The sequence below is a fragment of the Bombina bombina genome, chromosome 9, assembly GCF_027579735.1.
Source record: "Bombina bombina isolate aBomBom1 chromosome 9, aBomBom1.pri, whole genome shotgun sequence".
Taxonomy (NCBI): Eukaryota; Metazoa; Chordata; class Amphibia; order Anura; family Bombinatoridae; genus Bombina; species Bombina bombina.
Window position 1 is genome coordinate 77,328,244 of NC_069507.1, and position 27,884 is coordinate 77,356,127.

The 27,884-nt window shown below is 38.8% G+C and overlaps 1 protein-coding gene across 1 annotated transcript in view; it reads right to left on the minus strand.

Annotated features, from left to right (window-relative positions):
- Positions 1–27,884, minus strand: part of PCDH15 (protocadherin related 15) — a 1,588,775-nt gene that overhangs the window by 91,594 nt on the left and 1,469,297 nt on the right. The window contains exon 28 of the mRNA XM_053692906.1: positions 18,960–19,178. Coding sequence (XP_053548881.1) covers positions 18,960–19,178 — 219 coding nt within the window. The remainder of the gene's footprint in view (positions 1–18,959; positions 19,179–27,884) is intronic.

Genomic DNA, 27,884 nt, shown 5'->3' on the forward strand with positions numbered 1-27,884 from the left:
GCTTGTGCAATGTTAAATGCCGACAGTGTATGCTGTCGGCATTCAGCGATGTCGGGCGGACATGATCCGCTACAGTGGATCATGTCTGTCCAACAGTTAGTAAATCGGTCCCTATGTTTTCTAAAAAATAAATGCATGTTATTTTTCAGACTAAAATTTCCTTTAAAATCACAACTTTAAAATCCTTATTTAATATGAATATACACTGCATGTGCTTGTGTAGCTGCTAGTATAGTCTTCAATTTACTTTTTCCACGTACTGTTGATTTATACAACGGCTACAAAAATAATACACAATGGTTTTGTTCTGAGCAGTAATTGAAAGTAGCACATATTCCTCTTGTTTTTGATGAATGACTTGCAATCTCTTCTGCACCTGTTTTCCTGTTAAATTCTTTTTTGCCAATGAGTCAGTAATGAATCAGTTGATGTTGAGTTGGGGGAAAAAATCCAACACAAACAGTTTAATTTCCCCTAGTAGATAGCATTGAACAATATGCTGCTGGGAAAGATCTTTCAGTGGTTAAATCTGACGTTCACATAAAAAATATATATAAAAAGTATCTGGCATTAGTTGTAGTTTTATATACTTTTGGAAGCAGTATTGTTGGATTTGTTTATGTTGAATGTGTAAAATAAAATTATTTTAATACCTGCATACATATTACAGTAAAAAACTATTGGCTTCAGATTGCAAATAATACTGAATGCAGCCCTTTTAAATAATGTACTAACTTCATAAACACATTACAATTGGTGGCAGCGTGTTTCATATAAAAGGAGCATGGTTTTCAGATGCATTTTTAAGGTTTTATTCTGTGTTAAAGGGACAGTCAACTGCAAAAATTTTATTTTTAAAAAGATAGATAATCCTCTTATTACCCATTCCCCAGTTTTTAGCCAAAATGGTTACATTATTTTACTTTATAACTTCTGTGAGTACCTTGTATCTAAGCCTCTTTTGGCAGCCTCTTGATCACATGGCTATTTATTATCTATTGACTTGCATTTTAGCCAGTTAGTACAGTTTCAGCCACAACTCCCTGGAGAGAGCACAATGTTATCTATATGGTTCACATGATCCAGCAGTCTCCTGTTGTGAAAAGCTAATAAAAAAGCATGTTATAAGAGGCTGTCTTTAGTGGCTTAGAAAACAGAATTTATGCTTACCTGATAAATTACTTTCTCCAACGGTGTGTCCGGTCCACGGCGTCATCCATTACTTGTGGGATATTCTCCTCCCCCACAGGGAAAGGCAAGGAGAGCACACAGCAAGAGCTGTCCATATAGTCCCTCCTAGGCTCCGCCCCCCCAGTCATTCGACCGACGGTTAGGAGAAAAAAAGGAGAAACTATAGGGTGCCATGGTGACTGTAGTGTATAGAGAGAGAAATTTTTCAAACCTGATTAAAAGACCAGGGCGGGCCGTGGACCAGACACACCGTTGGAGAAAGTAATTTATCAGGTAAGCATAAATTCTGTTTTCTCCAACATTGGTGTGTCCGGTCCACGGCGTCATCCATTACTTGTGGGAACCAATACCAAAGCTTTAGGACACGGATGAAGGGAGGGAGCAAATCAGGTTACCTAAACAGAAGGCACCACGGCTTGCAAAACCTTTCTCCCAAAAATAGCCTCCGAAGAAGCAAAAAGTATCAAATTTGTAGAATTTGGTAAAAGTGTGCAGAGAAGACCAAGTTGCTGCCTCACATATCTGATCAACAGAAGCCTCGTTCTTGAAGGCCCATGTGGAAGCCACAGCCCTAGTAGAGTGAGCTGTGATTCGTTCAGGAGGCTGCCGTCCGGCAGTCTCATAAGCCAATCGGATAATGCTTTTCAGCCAGAAAGAAAGAGAGGTAGCAGTAGCTTTTTGTCCTCTCCTCTTACCAGAATAAACGACAAACAAAAAAGAAGTTTTGTCTGAAATCCTTTGTTGCTTCTAAATAGAACTTTAAAGCACGGACTACATCTAAATGGTGTAACAAATGTTCCTTCTTTGAAACTGGATTCGGACACAAAGAAGGGACAACTATTTCCTGGTTAATATTCTTGTTGGAAACAACTTTTGGAAGAAAACCAGGCTTGGTACGCAAAACAACCTTATCTGAATGGAACACCAGATAGGGTGGATCACACTGCAAAGCAGATAGTTCAGAAACTCTTCTAGCAGAAGAAATAGCAACCAAAAACAAAACTTTCCAAGATAGTAACTTGATATCTATGGAATGTAAGGGTTCAAATGGAACCCCTTGAAGAACTGAAAAAAATAAATTTAGACTCCAGGGAGGAGTCAAAGGTCTGTAAACAGGTTTGATTCTGACCAAAGCCTGTACAAAAGCTTGTACATCTGGCACAGCTGCCAGTCGTCTGTGTAACAAGACAGATAAAGCAGATCTCTGTCCTTTAAGAGAACTCACTGACAATCCCTTATCCAAACCTTCTTGTTAGAAAGGAGAGGATCCTGGGAATATTAATCCATGAGAATCCCTTGGATTCACACCAACAGATATATCCTTTCCATATTTTATGGTAAATCCTTCTAGTCACAGGTTTTCTGGCTTGGACCAGAGTATCTATCACTGAATCTGAAAACCCGCGCTTGGATAAAATCAAGCGTTCAATTTCCAAGCAGTCAGCTGGAGAGAAACTAGATTTGGATGTTCGAATGGACCTTGCACTAGAAGATCCTGTCTCAAAGGTAGCTTCCATGGTGGAGCCGATGACATATTCACCAGGTCTGCATACCAAGTCCTGCGTGGCCACGCAGGAGCTATCAGAATCACTGAGGCCTTCTCCTGTTTGATCCTGGCTACAAGCCTGGGAAGGAGAGGGAACAGTGGAAATGCATAAGCTAGGTTGAATGACCAAGGCGTCACTAATGCATCCACTAGAGTCGCCTTGGGATCCCTGGATCTGGACCCGTAGCAAGGAACCTTGAATTTCTGACGAGACGCCATCAGATCCATGTCTGGAATGTCCCATAATTGAGTCAACTGGGCAAAAACCTCCGGGTGGAGTTCCCACTCCCCCGGATGGAAAGTCTGACGACTCAGATAATCCGCCTCCCAGTTGTCTACTCCTGGGATGTGAATTGCAGATAGATGGCAGGAGTGATCCTCCGCCCATTTGATGATCTTGGATACCTCTTTCATCGCCAAGGAACTCTTTGTTCCTCCCTGATGGTTGATGTAAGCTACAGTCGTCATGTTGTCTGACTGGAATCTTATGAATCCGGCCTTCGCTAGTTGAGGCCAAGCCCGGAGAGCATTGAATATCGCTCTCAGTTCCAGGATGTTTATCGGGAGAAGAGACTCTTCCGAGACCATAGACCCTGAGATTTCAGGGAATCCCAGACCGCGCCCCAGCCTAATAGACTGGCGTCGGTCGTGACAATGACCCACTCTGGTCTGCGGAAACTCATTCCCTGAGACAGGTGATCCTGTGACAACCACCAACGGAGTGAGTCTCTGGTCATCTGGTCTACTTGAATCTATGGAGACAAGTCTGTATAGTCCCCATTCCACTGCTTGAGCATGCACAGTTGTAATGGTCTTAGATGAATTTGAGCAAAAGGAACTATGTCCATTGCTGCAACCATCAACCCTACTACTACCATGCACTGAGCTATGGAAGGCTGCAGAATAGAGTGAAGAACTTGACAAGCTTTAGAAGCTTTGACTTTCTGACTTTTGTCAGGAAGATCTTCATTTTTAAAGAATCTATTATCGTTCCCAAGAAGGGAACTCTTGTCGACGGAGACAGGGAACTCTTTTCTACGTTCACCTTCCACCCGTGAGATATGAGAAAGGCTAGAACAATGTCTGTATGAGCCTTTGCTTTGGAAAGAGACGACGTTTGGATTAGAATGTCGTCCAGATAAGGTGCCACTGCAATACCCCTTGGTCTTAGAACCTCTAGAAGGGACCCTAGCACCTTTGTGAAAATCCTTGGATGATCTTTGTGGATAGGAATATGTAGATACGCATCCTTTAAATCCACGGTAGTCATAAATTGACCCTCCTGGATTGTAGATAAAATTGTTCGAATGGTTTCCATTTGAACGATGGAACTCTGAGAAATTTGTTTAAAATTTTTAAATCCAGAATTGGTCTGAAAATTCCCTCTTTTTTGGGAACTACAAACAGATTTGAGTAAAACCCCCGACCTTGTTCCACAGTTGGAACTGGGTGTATCACTCCCATCTTTAACAGGTCTTCTACACAATGTAAGAATGCCTGTCTCTTTATTTGGTTTGAAGATAAGTTAGACATGTGGAACCTTCCCCTTGAGGGTAGTTCCTTGAACTCCAGAAGAAAACCCTGAGAGACTATTTCTAGTGTCCAGGGATCCTGAACATCTCTTGCCTAAGCCTGAGCAAAGAGAGAGAGTCTGCCCCCTACTAGATCCGGTCCCGGATCGGGGGCTACCAATTCATGCTGTTTTGGTAGCAGCAGCAGGCTTCTTGGCCTGTTTACCCTTGTTCCAGCCTTGCATTGATTTCCAAGCTGGTTTAGTCTGGGAAGCATTACCCTCTTGTCTAGAGGCTGCCGAGTTGGAAGCCGGTCCGTTCCTGAAATTGCGAATGGAACGAAAATTGGACTTATTCTTAGCCTTGAAAGGTTTATCTTGTGGGAGGGCATGGCCCTTTCCCTCAGTGATGTCTGAAATAATCTCTTTCAATTCTGGCCCAAAAAGGGTCTTACCTTTGAAAGGGGTATTAAGCAATTTTGTCTTGGAATATACATCCGCCGACCAAGACTTTAGCCAGAGCGCTCTACGCGCCCCAATTGTAAACCCTGAATTTTTCGCCGCTAACCTCGCTAACTGCAAAGCGGTGTCTAAAATAAAGGAATTAGCTAACTTAAGTGCGTGAATTCTGTCCATGACTTCCTCATACGGAGTCTCCCTACTGAGCGACTTTTCCAGTTCCTCGAACCAGAACCACGCCGCTGTAGTGACAGGAATAATGCACGAAATAGGTTAAAGGAGGTAACCTTGCTGTACAAAAATCTTTTTAAGCAAACCCTCCAATTTTTTATCCATAGGATCTTTGAAAGCACAATTGTCCTCAATATGAATGGTCGTGCGCTTGGCTAGAGTAGAAACCGCCCCCTCGACCTTAGGGACTGTTTGCCATGTGTCCTTCCTGGGGTCGACCATAGGGAACAATTTCTTAAATATAGGAGGAGGGACAAAAGGTATGCCTGGCTTCTCCCACTCCTTAATCACTATGTCCGCCACCCGTTTAGGTATCGGAAAAGCATCAGGGTGCACCGGGACCTCAAGGAACTTGTCCATCTTGCGCAATTTTTCTGGGTTGACCAGATTGTCACAATCATCCAGAGTAGATAGCACCTCCTTAAGTAATGCGCGGAGATGCTCTAATTTTGATTTAAATGTCACAACATCAGGTTCTGCCTGCTGAGAAATTCTTCCTGTATCAGAAATTTCCCCATCTGACAAACCCTCCCTCACTGCCACTTCAGATGGGTGTGAGGGTATGACAGAAAAATTATCATCAGCGCCCTCCTGCTCTACAGTGTTTAAAACAGAGCAATCACGCTTTCTCTGAAATGCTGGCATTTTGGATAAAATATTAGCTATGGAGTTATCCATTACTGCTGTCAATTGCTGCATAGTAACAAGCATTGGTGCGCTAGAAGTACTAGGGGTCGCCTGCGCGGGCATAACTGGTATAGACACAGAAGGAGATGATGTAGAACTATGTCTACTTCCTTCATCTGAGGAATCATCCTGGGCAACTTTACAATTTGTGACAGTACTGTCCTTACTTTGTTTGGACGCTATGGCACAATTATCACACATATTTGAAGGGGGAACCACATTGGCTACCATACATACAGAACATGATCTATCTGAAGGTACAGACATGTTAAACAGGCTTAAACTGGTTAATAAAGCACAAAAACCGTTTTAAAACAAAACCGTTACTGTCTCTTTAAATGTTAAACAGGGCACACTTTATTACTGAATATGTGAAAAACTATGAAGGAATTGTCCAATCTTTACCAATTCACCACAGTGTCTTAATGCATTCAAAGTATTGCACCCCAATTTTCAAGCTGTTAACCCTTAAAATGTGGAAACCGGAGCCGTTTTTAATTTTAACCCCCTTACAGTCCCAGCCTTTGCTGCGACTTCACCAATCCCAGGGGGGTATATGATATCAAATGAAGCCTTCTAGGAACGTTTTTAGTGGATTCCAGACCCACACACATGCAGCTGCATGTACTGTACTCAAAAGTAACTGCACAGTAATGGCGCGAAAATGAGGCTCTGCCTACTACAGAGAAAGGCCCTTCCTGACTGGGAAGGTGTCTTAACAAGTGCCTGGTGCTAAAAAACGTTCCCCAATGTTATAAAAGTGTGAAATTCAACTTCAAACTGCATATAATACTTAAATAAAGCAATCAATTTAGCCCTTAAGAGTGTCTACCAGTGTATAGCCCATAATAAGCCCTTTATTCTGTTTGAGACTAAGAAAATGGCTTACCAATCCCCATGAGGGAAAATGACAGCCTTCCAGCATTACACAGTCTTGTTAGAAAAATGGCTAGTCATACCTTGAGCAGAAAAGTCTGCAAACTGTTCCCCCCAACGGAAGTTCTCTCATCTCAACAGTCCTGTGTGGGAACAGCAACTGATTTTAGTTACTGTCTGCTAAAATCATAATCCTCTTTTAAACAGAACTCTTCATCTCTTTCTGTTTCAGAGTAAATAGTACATACCAGCACTATTTTAAAATAACAAACTCTTGATAGAAGAATAAAAAACTACAACTAAACACCACAAACTCCTCACCATCCCCGAGGAGATGCTACTTGTTCAGAGCGGCAAGGAGAATGACTGGGGGGGGCGGAGCCTGGGAGGGACTATATGGACAGCTCTTGCTGTGTGCTCTCCTTGCCTTTCCCTGTGGGGGAGGAGAATATCCCACAAGTAATGGATGACGCCGTGGACCGGACACACCAATGTTGGAGAAACAGGCAGAAATTTAGAGGTTTAAATGTTATAAAGTATATTAATATAACAATTTTGGTGTTGACTGTCCCTTTAAGGCTAAACTAATGTATTTGTTCCTAAACTTATAAATCTGTTTTGTTTTCTATTTATAACTAAATAAAAGGCATCACACATGTGCCTTTTTGTCATAAAAAAAGTTTTTTTTATCTTTTTCTGTTATTTGTTAATTGATTCAGTGCTTCCTTGTCTATGATTATGGCAAGTGTGCCGAAACGCGTAAGGCAAGTGGAAACCTGACTTTGTTTGTTTTAAAAGTGTCTTATGTTATGCCTTTTTAAGAGTTCAATAAAAAGAAAATGTTTAAGTTGCCAGCTTTTTTTGCACGTTCCAACTGCATCTGTGTAGCATGTACAAAAGCAATCTGGTGTGGAAACATAACAGGGATACTAGACAATATTAGAAGAAACGCTACATGAAAAACGTGGTCTAAGCTGATCATTTGCAGCTCTGGTCTTGGCATAGCTAACATATACATAAATATGGCACAGGAATTTGTATTTCATTTTATTGCAACTCATGCATTCAAACTTAAAGAAAATTCAAAAGTACTTACTCTTTAAACCTTTTTTTTTGTGTGTTGATTGGGAAAAAAAGAAAAAAAATTAAGTTAGAACAGTTACTTATACTGTCATTGACATTAACATAACTTTATCGCTCTTTCAAAATGCATACTTTAATGACATTCTAATAACTAAAATATTAAATTGGCAAAAATGAATGTAATACCCTTTAGAAAGCCATTAACTCTACTGTAGAAACCAGCCTAGCAATAAATTATGTTGAAGGAAAGATGTTACAGGATAAACAGTTACTGTAAGTTAAGTATATGTTTTGTGTTCTCTATTGTCTAAAATATTCTGAAAAAGTAAGTTATTAAGGATAAAGTAATCTTTTTTTTTGTATAATTACAAAAGCATTATCGTTCTCTCTGCTCAAAGCAAATTAAAGAAGCCATGAATAATAGCCATGTACAATTATACTCTAGGTTGAATTTAACATGCAATGCATTCTTATGATGAATTCACAGTACATTTTTAAACCCAAGGTATTCATAAAACAGTCATTGTCTTTCCTGGATAACATTCATTTGATTTTTTATTTTTTTTTAAGCATTGCTAATGGAAAATTTGTTTAATTGAAATAACCCAATTGAAACATTTCTATGTTTCTGTTGTTGTGTGAAAATGTAATTAAACCAGCCCATTTCTCAAATACTTTAATTAAATAATTCAATGCAGGTAAAGTTCAAGTGAATTAACGAGGAAAAAAATCTATGATTTTGTTTTTAGTTTATTTTTAACTTGATAAAAAGGACAATGATATTGTTGAAAGCAAAATAAATGTAATTACACCACTGGAAATCCTTTTGAGATATCAAAGAACATTTACTTACAGAGATGTAACCAAAATCTTTAATGTCACTACATTAACAGTGTTTAAATATTTAAAATAAATTCTGGTAATCATTAGACATTGTTTAAAAAGGCATCTTATTGGCAATCTTATTGGCAATGGAAAACCCCAACCCCCACCCTCAAAAGTGCCTTTTGTCTGAGATTGCAAGGCAGTTAATGGGCTAGATTAATAGACCCTTGGGTGGCTGTTGGGGGGACATGTTTAAAGGCAAGATTATGGGCTAGAGTTAGCAACCCCGGGCAGAAATTTCTGTCCCTGTCCGCCCGCCATTGCGGCTAGTAAGAAGCAATATGCTACCCCCATTTAACATTGAACACTTTGCTTTATGTGCAATGCCACCCCCTGCTTGCGCACAGCTGTCAATCTCCCTGATCAGAGTACCAGGGGATTGAGGAACACCACTTTACAGTTGGTTTAGGGGGTTATGCAAGCCTGCAGCCAAAGATGCTTCTAAGCTGCTATCACAGCTTTTTAAATGGAGCACTAAAGCTGAAATTTATTGGGCATCTCTTCACTTATCTTTTCCAGGGTTTCATTAGTATGCATTCCTGCCATTAATGTCTATGTGCACAATCTGTATATATATGCACACTTTCTGAGGCACCAGCTCCTACTGAGCATGTGCAAGAGTGAACAGAATATATGTGTATGCATTTTTATTGATTGGCTGGTGGCTGTCACATGATACAGGGTAAAGGAAAATGGAAGTAACTTTTTTTCCAGAACAATAAACTACTGCTCATTTAAAATTCAGACTAAGGGGCTGATTTATCAAGCTCCATATGGAGCTTGATGCCCCTGTTTCCGCACAAGCCTTCAGGCTCGCCGGAAACAGAAGTTATGACGCAGTGGTCTAAAGACCGCTGCTCCATAACTTGTCCGCCTGATCTAAGGCAGCAGACAGAAATAAACTTGATCCTATACGATCAGGTTGATTGACACCCCTGCTAGTGGCTGATTGGCCCCGAATCCGCAGAGGACGGCATTGTACCAGCAGTTCACAAGAACTGCTGGTGCAATGAAAAATGCCGATAGTGTATGTTGTCAGCATTTATAGATGTGTGGTGGACATGATACGCTACATTCTATTATGTCCGTTGGCACTATGATAAATCTACCCCTAAGTTCTATTGCGTTATATTTTAATTATGAATTTGTTGATTATGCAATTCTACTGTATTTAATGTTTTTGTAGGTACCCAATACATGATATCTCATACATCCAATGTGAACCACTAGCAACACAGAAAAGCAATAACAGCTTCAACAAGTAGGAAACAAGCTTGCAAATCATGTTATGTTAATGTTTGTGATTGCAAAATATTTGAATGTCTGTTTTATTAGGGTAACATATTTTTGCTTGATAGAATGAGGCATCCTTTTAGATTAGGGGCTGGCTGTGGGCTTTTCTATTGTGTTTATCTCATCTCATGGTCGTGTCTTGCTATTTCGCCCCTTAACGACCACTATGCACCCTGTACGTCACTGGTCATTAATTGTTTTGGGGGCTGTAATAGAGTGGATCTTGCTGCCAGTGGCAAGACCACACTATTATGACCTCCCTCCTGCTGGTACACAATTTAATATTGGATGAGTGATTTAAAGATCTGAACAGTATCAATTACAATCTGAGTTTTAAGACAAATTCTTCAGTAGCTTCTATTGACTTAATTGACCTAAGGATATATCTGATTTCAAATTGAGCTACAACGCTGTGACTTGGCTTGGCAGTCCAAAACCAGTGTCTGCACAACGTGCAATGGTTTGACTCAAGGACAGTTCTTTATACATCCATGGAGAAACAATATAATATCAGATTTAGATTCACCTGTATCACAAAGTACATAATTTACATGCTTCATTGTAGCTTTGGAAGGTATAATATGGGGACAAAAAACTAATGAGAACTTGAGAACACGCATGGTGAATCATCACTGTGCTATCAGGGCAAATTTGGAATCTGGACAGGCCGAAAAAACAGTGGCCAAACATTTTTTAATGGATAAGTATTCAGTGTCAGAACTTAGATATATGATCATTGATCATGTCCCTCCCCTTGATGGGGGGGGGTGATAGAGCCAAGATACCACTTCAAAAAGAATCAAGATAGATATATGCATTAGAAACTCTGGTCACAAAGGGCTTGAATACTCATCCGGATTTTCAATATTTTCTATAATTATATGTAGGCAGCAAATGGGGGCTTTGGAACAAAAGTTTAGACAGCCTGTATTGAGATATTGGGGTATATTTATGAAAGTGCGAGCAGACATGATAAAGCATACGCTGTTGGCATTTATCATTGCACAAGCAGTTCACCAGAACTGCTTGTGCAATACCGCCCCCTGCAGATTGGCCGCTAGCAGGGGGTGTCAATCAACCCGATCGTATTCGATCGGGTTGCTTTCTCTCCGTGGCCTCAGAGCAGGCGGACAAGTTATGGTGCAGTGGTCTTTAGAACGCTGCTTCATAACTTCTGTTTCTGTGGAGCCTGAAAGCTCACCAGAAACAAGGGGCAGCAAGCTCCATTCAGAGCTTGATAAATCGGCCCCACTGTGTGAATATATGCTCCGAATAAGAGGTGTAAATGGTAGATTGCCAGTAACATTTCTGCAATTGATTATGATTAAGGGATCGACAATACAATGTTCAGTCATATGAGATGTGTTTGCTTGTGTTTATTGTGAGATGATCTGCAATGTATGAAATTAGCTGCAGCACCATTATACCTATGGAAGAGTATAGAGGTAAAGAGTATAGAGGAAGAGTATATAGTAAAGAGGCTGCTTCCCTTGGTATGAGGATGATACATGAAGTGGTATGTAGTGTTGGAGTATAAGATTAACTGATCATGTATGAGGCTACCCAAACTATTAATCCATATGTTTATGAAGAGTATATTAATTAATATGCACTAACATCTAGATGATGAATGCTTTAAGAAGTAATTAACAAGTAGATTCTGTTTGTAACAGGATTTTGAATATGGATTGCAGTTTACCAATGGATTCCACACATAACATATTTTGTTGATGTTGAGTGGTATAATATTGATGGAGGTGTGACATAGGCACATCACAATCTGCATATTGTTTTTGTATTGTCAGATGCTTACATATAGTAGTCATAATGAGTGAGCGATCACATTGGTGTTGTTATGGAGCGAGTTATATTCCTTTATGCTGTGATTCTATAAGATGATTACCTTATGAGTGAGGTTGTAATGCGTGTTAACCTGATACAATCATAGTAATGTGTTCATGTATTGCATTTTGACATTGATATTCATGATAAGTTTTCTGTATCCTTTTGTTTTGACGTTTTTTAAGTTTGCCTATACAGTGACCCTGTAGCAAGCCAGGGGAGCATGCACAGTTGCCGACGAACAGAGTTTGTTATTGGTGTCGGGGTATTTATAAGGGGTAAGTAAAGTATTTTATGTCATTATCTTTAGTCTGAAGAAGGCGCACAATGCAGAAACGTCACTAATAAAAGTAGAGTGATTAAAACCAAAACTCATGTCATATCAGTTTAAGTACTAAAGTTAGAGTGCACCCTGGAAGTTATTATACTTCTAAATACAGGAGTGCTAGGTCCATTTATGCCATATATATATATATATATATATATATATATATATATATATATATATATATATATAACATAATTTATGCTTACCTGATAAATTTATTTCTCTTGTAGTGTATCCAGTCCACGGATCATCCATTACTTATGGGATATTAACTCCTCCCCAACAGGAAGTGCAAGAGGATTCACCCAGCAGAGCTGCTATATAGCTCCTCCCCTAACTGCCATTACCAGTCATTCGACCGAAAACAGGCAGAGAAAGGAAAACCATAGGGTACAGTGGTGACTGTAGTTTAATGGAAAAATTACCTGCCTTAAAGTGACAGGGCGGGCCGTGGACTGGATACACTACAAGAGAAATAAATTTATCAGGTAAGCATAAATTATGTTTTCTCTTGTTAAGTGTATCCAGTCCACGGATCATCCATTACTTATGGGATACAATACCAAAGCTAAAGTACACGGATGACGGGAGGGACAGGCAGGCTCTTTATACGGAAGGAACCACTGCCTGAAGAACCTTTCTCCCAAAAACAGCCTCCGAAGAAGCAAAAGTGTCAAATTTGTAAAATTTGGAAAAAGTATGAAGAGAAGACCAAGTTGCAGCCTTGCAAATCTGTTCAACAGAAGCCTCATTCTTAAAGGCCCAAGTGGAAGCCACAGCTCTAGTAGAATGTGCTGTAATTCTTTCAGGAGGCTGCTGTCCAGCAGTCTCATAGGCTAACCGTATTATGCTACGAAGCCAAAAGGAGAGAGAGGTAGCCGAAGCTTTTTGACCTCTCCTCTGACCAGAATAAACGACAAACAGGGAAGACGTTTGTCGAAAATCCTTAGTTGCCTGTAGATAAAATTTCAGGGCACGGACTACATCTAGATTGTGTAGCAGACGTTCCTTTTTCGAAGAAGGATTAGGACACAAAGATGTAACCACAATCTCTTGATTGATATTCCTGTTAGTGACCACCTTAGGTAGGAACCCAGGTTTAGTACGCAGAACTACCTTGTCTGAATGAAAAATCAGATAAGGAGAATCACAATGTAAGGCAGATAACTCCGAGACTCTTCGAGCCGAGGAAATCGCCATTAAAAACAGAACTTTCCAAGATAACAACTTGATATCAATGGAATGAAGGGGTTCAAACGGAACCCCCTGTAAAACATTAAGAACTAAGTTCAAACTCCATGGTGGAGCAACAGTTTTAAACACAGGCTTGATCCTAGCTAAAGCCTGACAAAAAGCTTGAACGTCCGGAACTTCTGACAGACGTTTGTGTAAAAGAATGGACAGAGCTGAAATCTGTCCCTTTAAGGAACTAGCGGATAAACCCTTTTCTAAACCTTCTTGTAGAAAAGACAATATCCTCGGAATCCTAACCTTACTCCATGAGTAACTCTTGGATTCGCACCAATATAAGTATTTGCGCCATATCTTATGGTAAATCTTTCTGGTAACAGGCTTCCTAGCCTGTATTAAGATATCAATAACTGACTCAGAAAAACCACGTTTTGATAAAATCAAGCGTTCAATTTCCAAGCAGTCAGCTTCAGAGAAATTAGATTTTGATGTTTGAAGGGACCCTGGATCAGAAGGTCCTGTTTCAGAGGTAGCGACCAAGGTGGACAGGATGACATGTCCACTAGATCTGCATACCAAGTCCTGCGTGGCCATGCAGGCGCTATTAGAATCACTGATGCTCTCTCCTGTTTGATTCTGGCAATCAATCGAGGAAGCATCGGGAAGGGTGGAAACACATAAGCCATCCCGAAGGTCCAAGGTGCTGTCAAAGCATCTATCAGAACCGCTCCCGGATCCCTGGATCTGGACCCGTAACGAGGAAGCTTGGCGTTCTGTCGAGACGCCATGAGATCTATCTCTGGTTTGCCCCAACGTCGAAGTATTTGGGCAAAGACCTCCGGATGAAGTTCCCACTCCCCCGGATGAAAAGTCTGACGACTTAAGAAATCCGCCTCCCAGTTCTCCACTCCCGGGATGTGGATTGCTGACAGGTGGCAAGAGTGAGACTCTGCCCAGCGAATTATCTTTGATACTTCCATCATTGCTAGGGAGCTTCTTGTCCCTCCCTGATGGTTGATGTAAGCTACAGTCGTGATGTTGTCCGACTGAAACCTGATGAACCCCCGAGTTGTTAACTGGGGCCAAGCCAGAAGGGCATTGAGAACTGCTCTCAATTCCAGAATATTTATTGGTAGGAGACTCTCCTCCTGATTCCATTGTCCCTGAGTCTTCAGAGAATTCCAGACAGCGCCCCAACCTAGTAGGCTGGTGTCTGTTGTTACAATTGTCCAGTCCGGCCTGCTGAATGGCATCCCCCTGGACAGATGTGGCCGAGAAAGCCACCATAGAAGAGAATTTCTGGTCTCTTGATCCAGATTCAGAGTAGGGGACAAGTCTGAGTAATCCCCATTCCACTGACTTAGCATGCACAATTGCAGCGGTCTGAGATGTAGACGTGCAAAGGATACTATGTCCATTGCTGCTACCATTAAGCCGATCACCTCCATGCATTGAGCTACTGACGGGTGTTGAATGGAATGAAGGACACGGCATGCATTTTGAAGCTTTGTTAACCTGTCTTCTGTCAGGTAAATCTTCATTTCTACAGAATCTATAAGAGTCCCCAAGAAGGGAACTCTTGTGAGTGGAAAGAGAGAACTCTTCTTTTCGTTCACCTTCCATCCATGCGACCTTAGAAATGCCAGTACTAACTCTGTATGAGACTTGGCAGTTTGAAAGCTTGAAGCTTGTATCAGAATGTCGTCTAGGTACGGAGCTACCGCAATTCCTCGTGGTCTTAGTACCGCCAGAAGAGCACCCAGAACTTTTGTGAAGATTCTCGGAGCCGTAGCCAATCCGAATGGAAGAGCTACAAACTGGTAATGCCTGTCTAGAAAGGCAAACCTTAGATACCGGTAATGATCTTTGTGAATCGGTATGTGAAGGTAAGCATCCTTTAAATCCACTGTGGTCATGTACTGACCCTTTTGGATCATGGGTAAAATTGTCCGAATAGTTTCCATTTTGAACGATGGAACTCTTAGGAATTTGTTTAGGATCTTTAAATCCAAGATTGGCCTGAAAGTTCCCTCTTTTTTGGGAACCACAAACAGATTTGAGTAAAACCCTTGTCCTTGTTCCGACCGCGGAACCGGATGGATCACTCCCATTAATAAAAGATCTTGTACGCAGCGTAGAAACGCCTCTTTCTTTATTTGGTTTGTTGACAACCTTGACAGATGAAATCTCCCTCTTGGGGGAGAGAATTTGAAGTCTAGAAGGTATCCCTGAGATATGATCTCTAACGCCCAGGGATCCTGGACACCTCTTGCCCAAGCCTGGGCGAAGAGAGAAAGTCTGCCCCCCACTAGATCCGTTCCCGGATCGGGGGCCCTCGATTCATGCTGTCTTAGGGGCAGCAGCAGGTTTCCTGGCCTGCTTGCCCTTGTTCCAGGACTGGTTAGGTCTCCAGCCTTGTCTGTAGCGAGCAACAGCTCCTTCCTGTTTTGGTGCAGAGGAAGTTGATGCTGCTCCTGCTTTGAAATTACGAAAGGAACGAAAATTAGACTGTCTAGCCTTAGGTTTGGCTCTGTCTTGAGGCAGGGCATGGCCTTTACCTCCTGTAATGTCAGCGATAATTTCTTTCAACCCGGGCCCGAATAAGGTCTGCCCTTTGAAAGGTATATTAAGCAATTTAGATTTAGAAGTAACGTCAGCTGACCAGGATTTTAGCCACAGTGCTCTGCGTGCCTGAATGGCGAATCCGGAATTCTTAGCCGTAAGTTTAGTTAAATGTACTACGGCATCTGAAATAAATGAGTTAGCTAACTTAAGGGCTTTAAGCTTGTGTGTAATCTCATCTAATGGAGCTGATTCAAGTGTCTCTTCCAGAGACTCAAACCAAAATGCTGCTGCAGCCGTGACAGGCGCAATGCATGCAAGAGGTTGCAATATAAAACCTTGTTGAACAAACATTTTCTTAAGGTAACCCTCTAACTTTTTATCCATTGGATCTGAAAAGGCACAGCTATCCTCCACCGGGATAGTGGTACGCTTAGCTAAAGTAGAAACTGCTCCCTCCACCTTAGGGACTGTTTGCCATAAGTCCCGTGTGGTGGCGTCTATTGGAAACATCTTTCTAAATATCGGAGGGGGTGAGAACGGCACACCGGGTCTATCCCACTCCTTAGTAACAATTTCAGTAAGTCTCTTAGGTATAGGAAAAACGTCAGTACTCGCCGGTACCGCAAAATATTTATCCAACCTACACATTTTCTCTGGTATTGCAACTGTGTTACAATCATTCAGAGCCGCTAACACCTCCCCTAGTAATACACGGAGGTTTTCCAGCTTAAATTTAAAATTTGAAATATCTGAATCCAGTTTGTTTGGATCAGAACCGTCACCCCTAGAATGAAGCTCTCCGTCCTCATGTTCTGCAAATTGTGACGCAGTGTCTGACATGGCCCTAATATTATCAGCGCACTCTGTTCTCACCCCAGAGTGATCACGCTTACCTCTTAGTTCTGGTAATTTAGCCAAAACTTCAGTCATAACAGTAGCCATATCCTGTAATGTGATTTGTAATGGCCACCCAGATGTACTCGGCGCTACAATATCACGCACCTCCCGAGCGGGAGATGCAGGTACTGACACGTGAGGCGAGTTAGTCAGCATAACTCTCCCCTCGTTGTTTGGTGAAATATGTTCAATTTGTACAGATTGACTTTTATTTAAAGTAGCATCAATACAGTTAGTACATAAATTTCTATTGGGCTCCACTTTGGCTTTAGCACATATAGCACAGATATCTTCCTCTGAATCAGACATGTTTAACACACTAGCAAATAAACTAGCAACTTGGAAATACTTTTCAAGTAATTTACTATAATATGAAAACGTACTGTGCCTATAAGAAGCACAGAAAAAGTTATGACAGTTGAAAATTAATAAACTGAAAAGTTATAGCATCAAATCTTTGTAAAAAACACAATTTTAGCAAAGGATTGCTCCCATTAGCAAAGGATAACTAACCCTGATAGCAGAAAAAAAAAAAAAAAATACAGAAATAAACGTTTTTTTTATCACAGTCAACTACAATCTCACAGCTCTGCTGTGAGTGATTACCTCCCTCAAAACAAGTTTTGAAGACCCCTGAGTTCTGTAGAGATGAACCGGATCATGCAGGGAAGACAATAAACTTCTGACTGAATTTTTTGATGCGTAGCAAAAGCACCAAAAAAGGCCCCTCCCCCTCATACACAACAGTGAGAGAGATCAGTAAACTGTCATAAATTAAATAAAACAACTGCCAAGTGGAAAAAATAGTGCCCAAAACATTTTTTCACCCAGTACCTCAGAAAATTAAACGATTTTACATGCCAGCAAAAAACGTTTAACATTAATAAATTGAGTGTTATTAAAAAGCCTGTTGCTAGTCCCTGCAAATTAGGCTAAAGTTTTATGCATACAGTATAATTCCAGTGAAGTGCCATTCCCCAGAATACTGAAGTGTAAAATATACATACATGACAGCCTGATACCAGTTGCTGCTACTGCATTTAAGGCTGAGTTTACATTATATCGGTATGGCAGAATTTTCTCATCAATTCCATTGTCAGAAAATAATAAGCTGCTACATACCTCTTTGCAGATTAATCTGCCCGCTGTCCCCTGATCTGAAGTTTACCTCTCCTCAGATGGCCGAGAAACAGCAATATGATCTTAACTACTCCGGCTAAAATCATAGAAAAACTCAGGTAGATTCTTCTTCAAATTCTACCAGAGAAGGAATAACACACTCCGGTGCTATTATAAAATAACAAACTTTTGATTGAAGGTATGAAACTAAGTATAATCATCACAGTCCTCTCACACATCCTATCTATTCGTTGGGTGCAAGAGAATGACTGGTAATGGCAGTTAGGGGAGGAGCTATATAGCAGCTCTGCTGGGTGAATCCTCTTGCACTTCCTGTTGGGGAGGAGTTAATATCCCATAAAGTAATGGATGATCCGTGGACTGGATACACTTAACAAGAGAAATATATTTTAATCCACACTAAACACTGTGTATTTAGTTGGGTCGACTACCAGCAAGGTTTATTTGTGTCAACATATAGCCCTATCATAATCCAAGACAGGATCCTTTGACATTAATCACAGATTTGTTGCTTATTAATTCTTTGTTGAAGCTGTGTAATCTTCTTAATAATCACATTTAAATGATTTGTATACTTATGTAGCTGCACGTGCACAATTATGTTTGTGTATATATATATATATATATATATATACAGTATATATATTTAAATATATACATAGATACCACTGTTACTTAAAAAGTTTATAAAATATTTGAAATAAAAAAACATGCACTATTACATTGATAGGTATACCATTTAAAGTGATATTAAACACTAAATAAGTGGTAGGTATAATAATGTATTTGAAGCAAAGTTTAGCCCAGGGATAATATGCAGATGTGTATTTTTTATTATTAAATATTTTTTTATTATTAAATTAGTAGTTTGAAAATGGAAGTAAAAAGTTTCAGAAGGCGCCGTGTTGTAACCTAGGTTATCCTCGTCATGTCATCTGCTGATGCAAATAGGGTACAAATATAAAAAATTTACTAGAGTAAAGGACTGTATGGAGCATAGCAGTGTTCGGCTTGTGATGTTTGGAGTTGGCACCAGTTCTTACAGGATACGGAAAGCTCATCATTTCAGAGTTATATTACAGGAAAAGGGGACAAAATAAATCATGAAAGTGTACTGTGAAGTATTTCTACTGCACATAATTAAACATTTTATATTACAATCTTAGTGCGTTTAACATCCCTTTAATACATATATCTGTGTTAAGAGTTAATAATTAATGAAACATTATACTTACTGTCTGTAGCTGACCATGACTACTAATATTGCAGGTATACAACACAAAATGATGATAATAGCCAGGGCTAGCAATGCTCCTTCAGTGTATCCTACTGCCTGTGCCTGTTTCTTCACGTTAGCTACCACGTCTGGGGTACGGATTTCCAATATGCGTCCACCTTGACCAATGTGATCTTGAAATTGTTTATTAATGTCAAGAACTTTCCCATCCAAAAATCTGTATGTACAGATAAAAATGTATATGAGAAATGAATTATGGATGTCTTTAACATGCAATGTTAATCTAAATCGTTGGAAGACTGCAACTGCATCATTTATGTACAGACATAATGCATTATACTTTTCTAATGTAAATCATATTATATGTGGCAGTGCCAAATGCCTTCTGGTGAATTTCTACAGACTTTTTGTCTTGATGCCTAATTGTAAATTCAAACAAAACCCAAGGGAGGCAGTAATATTTTCATCCTGCATTCATTTCATTACAATAAGTATTCTATCATATTAAAAGTAATCAAAAAACACACAGTTGACTCTAAACTTGGAGGGCAGAGAGTGTTATGTGGGAGAGTGGATTAATCAAGAAACACTCGGCTAGGCAAAGAATCTCAGCTCTTATAGCAGTCAAGGGATTACTAGTAGATAAAAGAAAAATAATAAGTACACGTGTTTTGGGGCTAATATCTTGTTTGCTTTTATTGTATACAGATATCTCTGTACAAAGGAGATACAAGACAAAGGTCTCTTTAAAGGGACAATATACTGTAAAATTACTTTCCCTTAATTTGTTTCTAATGACTTGTTATACCAGCTGCCATGTATAAAATGTATAGGAAATTGTTCCTCTAAGTTTAATTTTTGTAAATAAAAAGCTGTTTTTGCTCTTCGAAACCATAACCCATTAAAATGGTCTGAGCTTGCAGGTAGAGCAGAAATCATTATCCTTTCTCTGCCTGTATACAATATCTAGAGAGAATAATTGAAAATAGACATTTTAGTACTTCTCTTTCTCACCTTCAACTGGGAATATGCAAGATATTTTTGAGTGAAAATATGTTTAAAGGGATAGTAAAATCCAAATTAAACTTTCATGATTCAGATAGGACAACTTTCTAATTTACTTTTATTATCAATTTTGCTTTGTTCTCTTGTTACTCTTAATTGAAAGCTAAACCTATTTAGGCTAATATGCATATTTCTAAGCCCTTGTAGGCCGCCTCTGCATTTGACAGTTTTTCACAGCTAGTGGGTGTTAGTTCATGTGTTTCATATAGATAACACTGTTCTTATGCACGTGAAGTTATTTAATTCAGCACTAATTGCCTGAAATGCAAGTCTATCAAAAGATCTGAGATAAGGAGGCAGTCAGCAGAAGCTTAGTTACAAGATAATTACAGAGGTAAAAAGTATATTTCTATTACATTGTTGGTTATGCAAAACTGGGGTATGGTAAATAAAGGAATCTATCTTTTGAGACAATAACATTTTTGGTGTTTACTATCCCTTTAATGAAAATTAACATTGAATGTAATATTTTGTGCTGATTAATGTGCTGACCTTCTTGTGGAACTGGTTGGGAGGTCTGCCTGGTGTCCTTCCTGCACCTCCCTTTGTCATGGCACATGTCACAGTTTATAGGGACCAACCAAGCTCCACCCACAAACATTATGACCTTACCCACCATGCTCATGGCACACTTACAGCTCCACACCTCCCACTAAACGCAAGTCCACCAAACACCAGTGGGCAACGTCCCCTAAGGTCTTTCATTATCCTTCTGCAAAATGTTGGGAGGTATTTTATACACAGCTCTATTGTTAGACAGGGACCTGCCTAAATAAGTGTGACCATAAAGTACTTTTATTCATAATTAGACACTAGGCTTGTGCATTGGTTTCGGAACAAATGTGAATTCCTCCCAAAAACACAGATATTAGTTAAATTTTCATTAAGGCCCTGGGATCCACAACGCTAAGCCTCCTATTAGCACATGCCAGGGCTCTGTAACGAAAAGCCGGCATTAGCACGGCTCTCCAGTGCGCTAGAGGTAAGTATATCGCTACAAGTGAACTTTTTCACCTGTATCAAAGGAACATTTACATTTGTTTAACAAAAAAATGCAAATGTTGCACTAATATTCAGTATTTGTTTAGTTTTAAACTAAATGAATACTGAATAGTGCAGCAATCAAATATTCTGGGGGAAAAATAATTCAGAATATACTTTCTGAAATATTCAACCCAAGATTTTTGCTGCTGTACAAGTCTAATAGACACTTCCATTAAAAAAACAAAAAACAAAAAAAAAACCTCTTTAAAATGCACCAAATAAAAAAATATGACTTTATTGTTAATTTTACATGGTATACAATAAATCATACCCTAGTCAAAAGCCTCTTAGCTTTGTATACATATAACAAGAAAAAAAAATAAATTAATAATATTAATAGTAAACTTAAACTGGCTATTTTTTGTTCAGAGTTTAAGTGAGATGTTTTATTTCACATTTATTTTATTATATTTTACTTCTTTATCTGATATAGTAGATTAAAGGGACATGAAACTCAAACATACTGTAAACAGCTTTAAAGTTAACATCTAGGGCGAGATTGCATATGCGGCGCAAACTTTAGCGCAACTGCTGAAACCCGCGTCGCCCGTAATTTTACCTCGCACATTGTGGTATCACTTTTCTGGAGTCGCCAGTGACTTAGGGCACTTTAGAAACTGCAGACGCCTAAGAAAATAAAAAAATATCAAATCTCCCGTAAAAGTCTAACACACCTCCCAAAAATAAACCTGTCACGTAAAACCCCTATATCCGCCATCAAACCCACATCGGAACTAATAATAAAAGTATTAACCCCTAAACCGACAACTCCCCAGAACGCAATATGCCTAATTAAACTATTAACCCCTAATCCGACATTCACACACATCACGATCTACCTAATAAAAGTATTAACCCCTAAGTCCGCAAACCCCAACTTTGCAAACTACCTAATAAATGTATTAACCCCTAATCCGCCATTTACCCTCATCGCAAGAAACTGTATAAAACTATTAACCCCTAATCCGCCATTAATCCACAACGCAATAAACCTAATAAAACTATTAACCCCTAATCTGACAAACCCACACAATGCAATAATTCTAATAAATCTATTAACCCCTAATCCGCCATTTACCCTCATCGCAAGAAACTGTATAAAACTATTAACCCCTAATCCACCATTAATCCACAACGCAATAAACCTAATAAAACTATTAACCCCTAATCCGCCATTTACCCTCATCGCAAGAAACTGTATAAAACTATTAACCCCTAATCCGCCATTAATCCACAACGCAATAAACCTAATAAAACTATTAACCCCTAATCCGCCAAACCCCCACAATGCAAATAACTAATTAAATTACTAAACCTCCTAACCTAACACCCCCTAAATTAACCCCAATTAAAATATACTAAGTTACAATTAAAATAAAAAAGCTAACTTTTCTTAAAAATAAATAAAACTAAGATTAAACTAATCTAAGATTACCAAAAATAAAACAAAATAAAAAAGTCTAAAATTACAGAAAATAATAAACAAAATGATCCAAAATAAAAATAAATAAACCTAATCCCTATGAAAATAAAAAAGCTCCCCCCAAAATACCCCCCCAATCTAATGCTAAACTAGCAATAGCTCTTAAAAGGGCTTTTTGTAGGGCATTGCCCTAAGTTAAACAGCTCTTTAACCTTAAAAAACACTAAGAGGCCCATTTAACCGTATGGAACTTGTGGGCCCGTGTTTCTGGCGAGTCTTCAGACTCGCCAGAAACAGCAGTTAAGAAGCAGCGGTCTAAAGACCGCTGCTCCATAACCCTGTCCTCCTGCTCTGTGCAGGCGGACAGGAATCGCCACAAATCAACCCGATCGAGTCTGCAGGGGGCGGTGTTGCACCAGCAGCTCTTGTGAGCTGCTGGTGCAATGCTGAATACGGAGAGCGTATTGCTCTCCGCATTAAGCGAAGTCTTGCGGACCTGATCCACACTGTCGGATCAGGTCCGCAAAATCTTTGTTAAATAGGCCTCTTAGTCCCCCCTCTAACAGTAAAACCCCCCAAAATAAAAAACCTGACACTAAAAAATCCTAAACAAGCCAACACGGAGCAGAGATGAGCGCGGAGCAGGACCGGCGACCGCGGAGCCATGGAGCGTGGAGGATTCTCCTCATATGATTGCCGCCGTACACTAAATAGTGAATTCAAGGTACACGTTTAAATATAGTGCCCCTTGCATTCCTATTGGCTGATTTGATTTTTCAAATTCAAATCAGCCAATAGGATGAGAGCTACTGAAATCTTATTGGCTGATTTGAGGGATAAAAAGGAGTAAAATTTCTCAATTTTAGCCGCGTAACTCCTTGCACTGAATATGGGATACTAGTTTGCGACGCGATTCTATGTTATCTTATGGGAGTAAAAATTTATATGAGGCGCCGTATATGTGATACCAAAACTGCGTAGAATCCGGCGTCACCAGCTTTTGCGGGCAATGCCGCATATGTAATCTTGCCCCTATTATCTCATTTGAAAATCTAGTTATGCATCCTCTAACAAATTGCATGATTTTAGCACTTGTTTTTTTCATTATATATATTTTTTTAATTCTTTAAAACCGCTAGAAGATTTGTTTGCTTGTTTTTTACATACCTGGGTGTAACTGAATGTAAACAATTGAAGATCCAAGATTTATGAAGCCAGGAGACAGTGTGCTGGGTCACTGAGAGTTCTCAGCCCGTGAATACTAAACCACACTGGTGGTGTCTACTTTTAAATATGAATTTCATATTTAAAAGTATATTATTATTATATTATATTATATATTATATTATTATATTTATTATTTGATTCAAGATATCTGTGCTATACTACCCTATGTGGCGCCTCGTACAATTTATAGATTGTATTATATATTACACAATTTAAAAACAATATAGCAATTTTCTTTGTCAGCTCATTAATTCTGGTGTCTCACAATATGTAGTGTATCACTTTTGTTCTTGGCCAGAACTAACCCCATAAATATATATTTATTTTTTTCTGGCTTGTAGCAGTAGTATTACCTACTACTTTAACTTTAATATAAAGGGCCATTATAGTTGAAAAATGCATGTCATTTTTAGACTAGTAACCCTTTAATGCTAGGTGCTTAACCCCGGAAAAGGGGTTAAACACATAGGGCTCCATATTTTATAAGGCGAGCGGACAAGCTTCTCAACTTTACCGCTCAGGACCCAGTAGAGGCCTGCACTGCAGGTTCGCAAGTTTTAAAATTGCATTTTCTAAAGAAGTAGAAGTGGAGTTTTCAACTATAATGGTCCTTTAGGTTTCCCATAACAAATAACAGATTTACCGATTTTCATTAATACATTCATTCCGAATGGCACCCTTAAAGGGATATCAAACCTAAAAATGTTCTTTCATGATTCAGGTAGTGCATGTGATTTTAAACAGCTTTCTAATTTACTTCTTTGCTTTCTTGGTATCTTTTTGTTGAAAAACAGCGACGTATGCTTAAGAGCCGGACCATTTCCGGAGCACTATGTGGCAGTAGTTTTGCAAGAATATTATCAATTTACAAGAGCACTAGATGGCAGCGCTATTTCCTGCCATGTCGTGTTCCAGATGCTACCTAGGTATCTTTTCAAACACAGAATATCATGGGAACAAAGCAAATTTGATAATAGAAGTAAATTGGAAACTTTTAAAAATGGTCTGCTCTGTCTGCATCACAAACGATAATTTTTGGGTTTCATATCCCTTTAATGAATATCAGATGAAACTTAAAGGGACACTAAACCCAATTTTTTTTCTTTCATGATTCAGATAGAGAATACAATTTTAAACAACTTTCCAATTTACTTCTGTTATCTAATTTGCTTAATTTTTTAGATATCCTTTGTTGAAGAAAGAGCAATGCACATGGGAGAGCCAATCACACGAGGCATCTATGTGCAGCAACCAATCAGCAGCTACTGAGCCTATCTAGATATGCTTTTCAGCTAAGAATATCAAGAGAATTAAGCAAATTAGATAATAGAAGTAAATTAGAAAGTTGTTTAAAACTGCATGCTCTTTCTAAATCATGAAAGAAAAAATGTGGGTTTCATGTCCCTTTAAGACATTTTGCTTGTGGCAAATATTTGATCTAAAGCTATTTTTTTTGTCTATGCACATGTCTCATAGAAACAGTTTAAATATCTTTCATGTTCACTTATCACATTTTATTAAAAAAAAATGGTTTATACAGTGATACCTTTATTTACTAGACTATAATTTCAAGTGAATAAAACAAACTTCAGGGATTTCTTCTTTTTTTGTAGCCTGTAGCAGTATAGTATGATATGCAGAGCTGTCAAGTCACATTATTAGACAGTGTAACAAACTATATCAGGACTGTCTCCAAATCACAGTATGGATCAGTAAAATTGCACTATCAATTTTCATTTACCTCTGTCATATCTAACATGTACCATATTAAAAGCACTTACATGTTAATGAAATAGTTAAATACAATTACAAAAATGAGATTACTTAAAAAATGTATTTAGCTTTTTAGATACAAAATTACTTTTCTAATGTCAGATAATTTCAACATACAAAATAGATGTTTAAAGAGTTAGTTGATAATGTTTTTGTAAAAATCGAATGACGGATCATTTCCAATGCATTTCCACTTTTATTGGGGGTTTAACCCCTTTGCTACTAGGAATTAGAGAGAAAAACAGTTTTATCATTTTGCTTTCACTTCATTTAAACAAAAACTGAGCCTTTGTTTTTTTCTATTTTTATTAACCTGTCAAAACTATATATTTTTTTAGTAGACAACCCAAGTTGAGCTAGGCCAATTTTGGTATATTTCATGCCACTGTTTCGCTGCCAAATGCAATCATGTAAAAAAAATCTTTAACTTTTTTGCAAACCTTGGGTTTCTCAATGAAATTATTTACATACCGCTTGTGCAGTCATTGCACAAATGGATGTAAAAGCTTCTCTGGGATCCCCTTTGTTCAGAAATAGCAGACATGCATGGCTTTGTCATTTGTTTTTGGTAATTAGAAGACCGCTAATTGCAGCTGTGCACCACACTTCTGAAATTCCTGGCAGTGAAGGGGTTAATCAGTTAGCTGGCAAGGGTTATATTATTCTAGTGTAAGGGTTAACCTCCCAACACCCTGATCCCTCCCAAAGAGCTCCTTCTCCACCCACCATCACCCATACTCCTCTCTATCATCTTAGGCACTGGCAGACAGCCTGAAAGTATGACGTTTTCAGGCTTTTTTATTTTCGCATCAATTTATTTTCTATATTTATTTTCTGCAGTGTAGGATCCCCCTTACCATACCACCTCACTCATCCCTCTCAAAAAGCTCTCTACCTTCCCCTCCTAATGGTGTCTGCCATCTTAGTTACTGGCTACTGTCTGTCAGTACCCAGTTTTTTTGCATACATTTAAAAAAAATTTATGTAATTATTTATTTTTAAATTTCTGTAGTGTAGTGGTCCCCCACCTCACCCCTCCCTGCGATCACCAAAGTAGGGTCCCCCCACTCTGATTTCCAATTTTTCTGTAGTATATCGTTTCTTCCCTCCCAAACTTTATTTTCTGTAGAGTAGGGCCCCTCCAACTCCCTCCCCCTCTGCACCGCCCACACGAGCTTACAATTTATTTATATTATAAAATGTGCTGTATTATCTTGGTATACTTTTATACACTAATGAGAGCTAGTTGAAAATATTGGGTGAGCCAATGGCTGAGTCATATAGGAAATGAAGAACATGACAAACATGACAAACTGTTTATTAATAATAATATTAATACTAATTATTATTATAGAAGATTTCTGTCTGTTCATCCCCATATGTGTAAATTAGCACAAGGTATGAGATATATTGAAAACTTGTCAGGTTCTGCAGAAAGACTAAGGAAGACCAGACTCTTGAAAGCTAATTGTTTTGTATACAAATGTTAATATAATAAATAAAGGCATTTTTGCAATGAAATTGGCAGACTCATATAACCTACTATTGCATAAAACCTTTAATAAAACATATTTTATTATAAAACGTTATGCTGTTTATGCCATTCAAACCATATAACACAGGAAAATCAGCATTATCATTTTTTAAACATTGTACTTCAAAAACGAATACTAGGTTCTTGCAGCCCACAAAAACACAGAAAACTCTAGTATATTATTTTCTGTGTACCATCATATAAATGAAAGATGTAGTAATTTATTTTACTGTTTCTAAAATATTACACTAGATGGCGCTGTAGTATAACTTAAACACTCAAGAACAGTGGAAAATGTATACAACAAACATTTCTTCGTTGCTGCAATCCCTAATCAGTAAATAATAAAATTTTGTAACTTGCAGTAAAAAGTTGGACAGTATGAAAAATGCAAAAAAACAAGCAAAAAGAATCATTTTAAAATTCAATTCCCCCTGTACTATATTGAAAAGGCATTATTAACACATTATTTGATGTGTTACTTTGTGAATTTAATGTATTTTTGAAGATATACACTCCTTTTAATTCTGGTGACTGCAACACACTCCAAAAATGTTGGGACAGTCGACTGTTTACCACTGTGTAACATCACCTATTCTTTTAATAGCATTTGGGCACTGAAGACACCAGTTGGTTAAGTTTAGCAAGCAGAATTTTCCCCCATTCATCCATTATACATGTCTTCAGCTGCCCTACTGTAGGGGGCCTTCGTTGCATTATTTTGCGTTTCATAATGCGACACACATTCTCAATTGGAGACTGGTCAAGAATGCAGGCAGGCCATGCTAGCATCCGCACGCTCTGCTTACACAACCCTGCCCTTATAATCCGAGCAGAATGTGGTTTGGCGTTGTCCT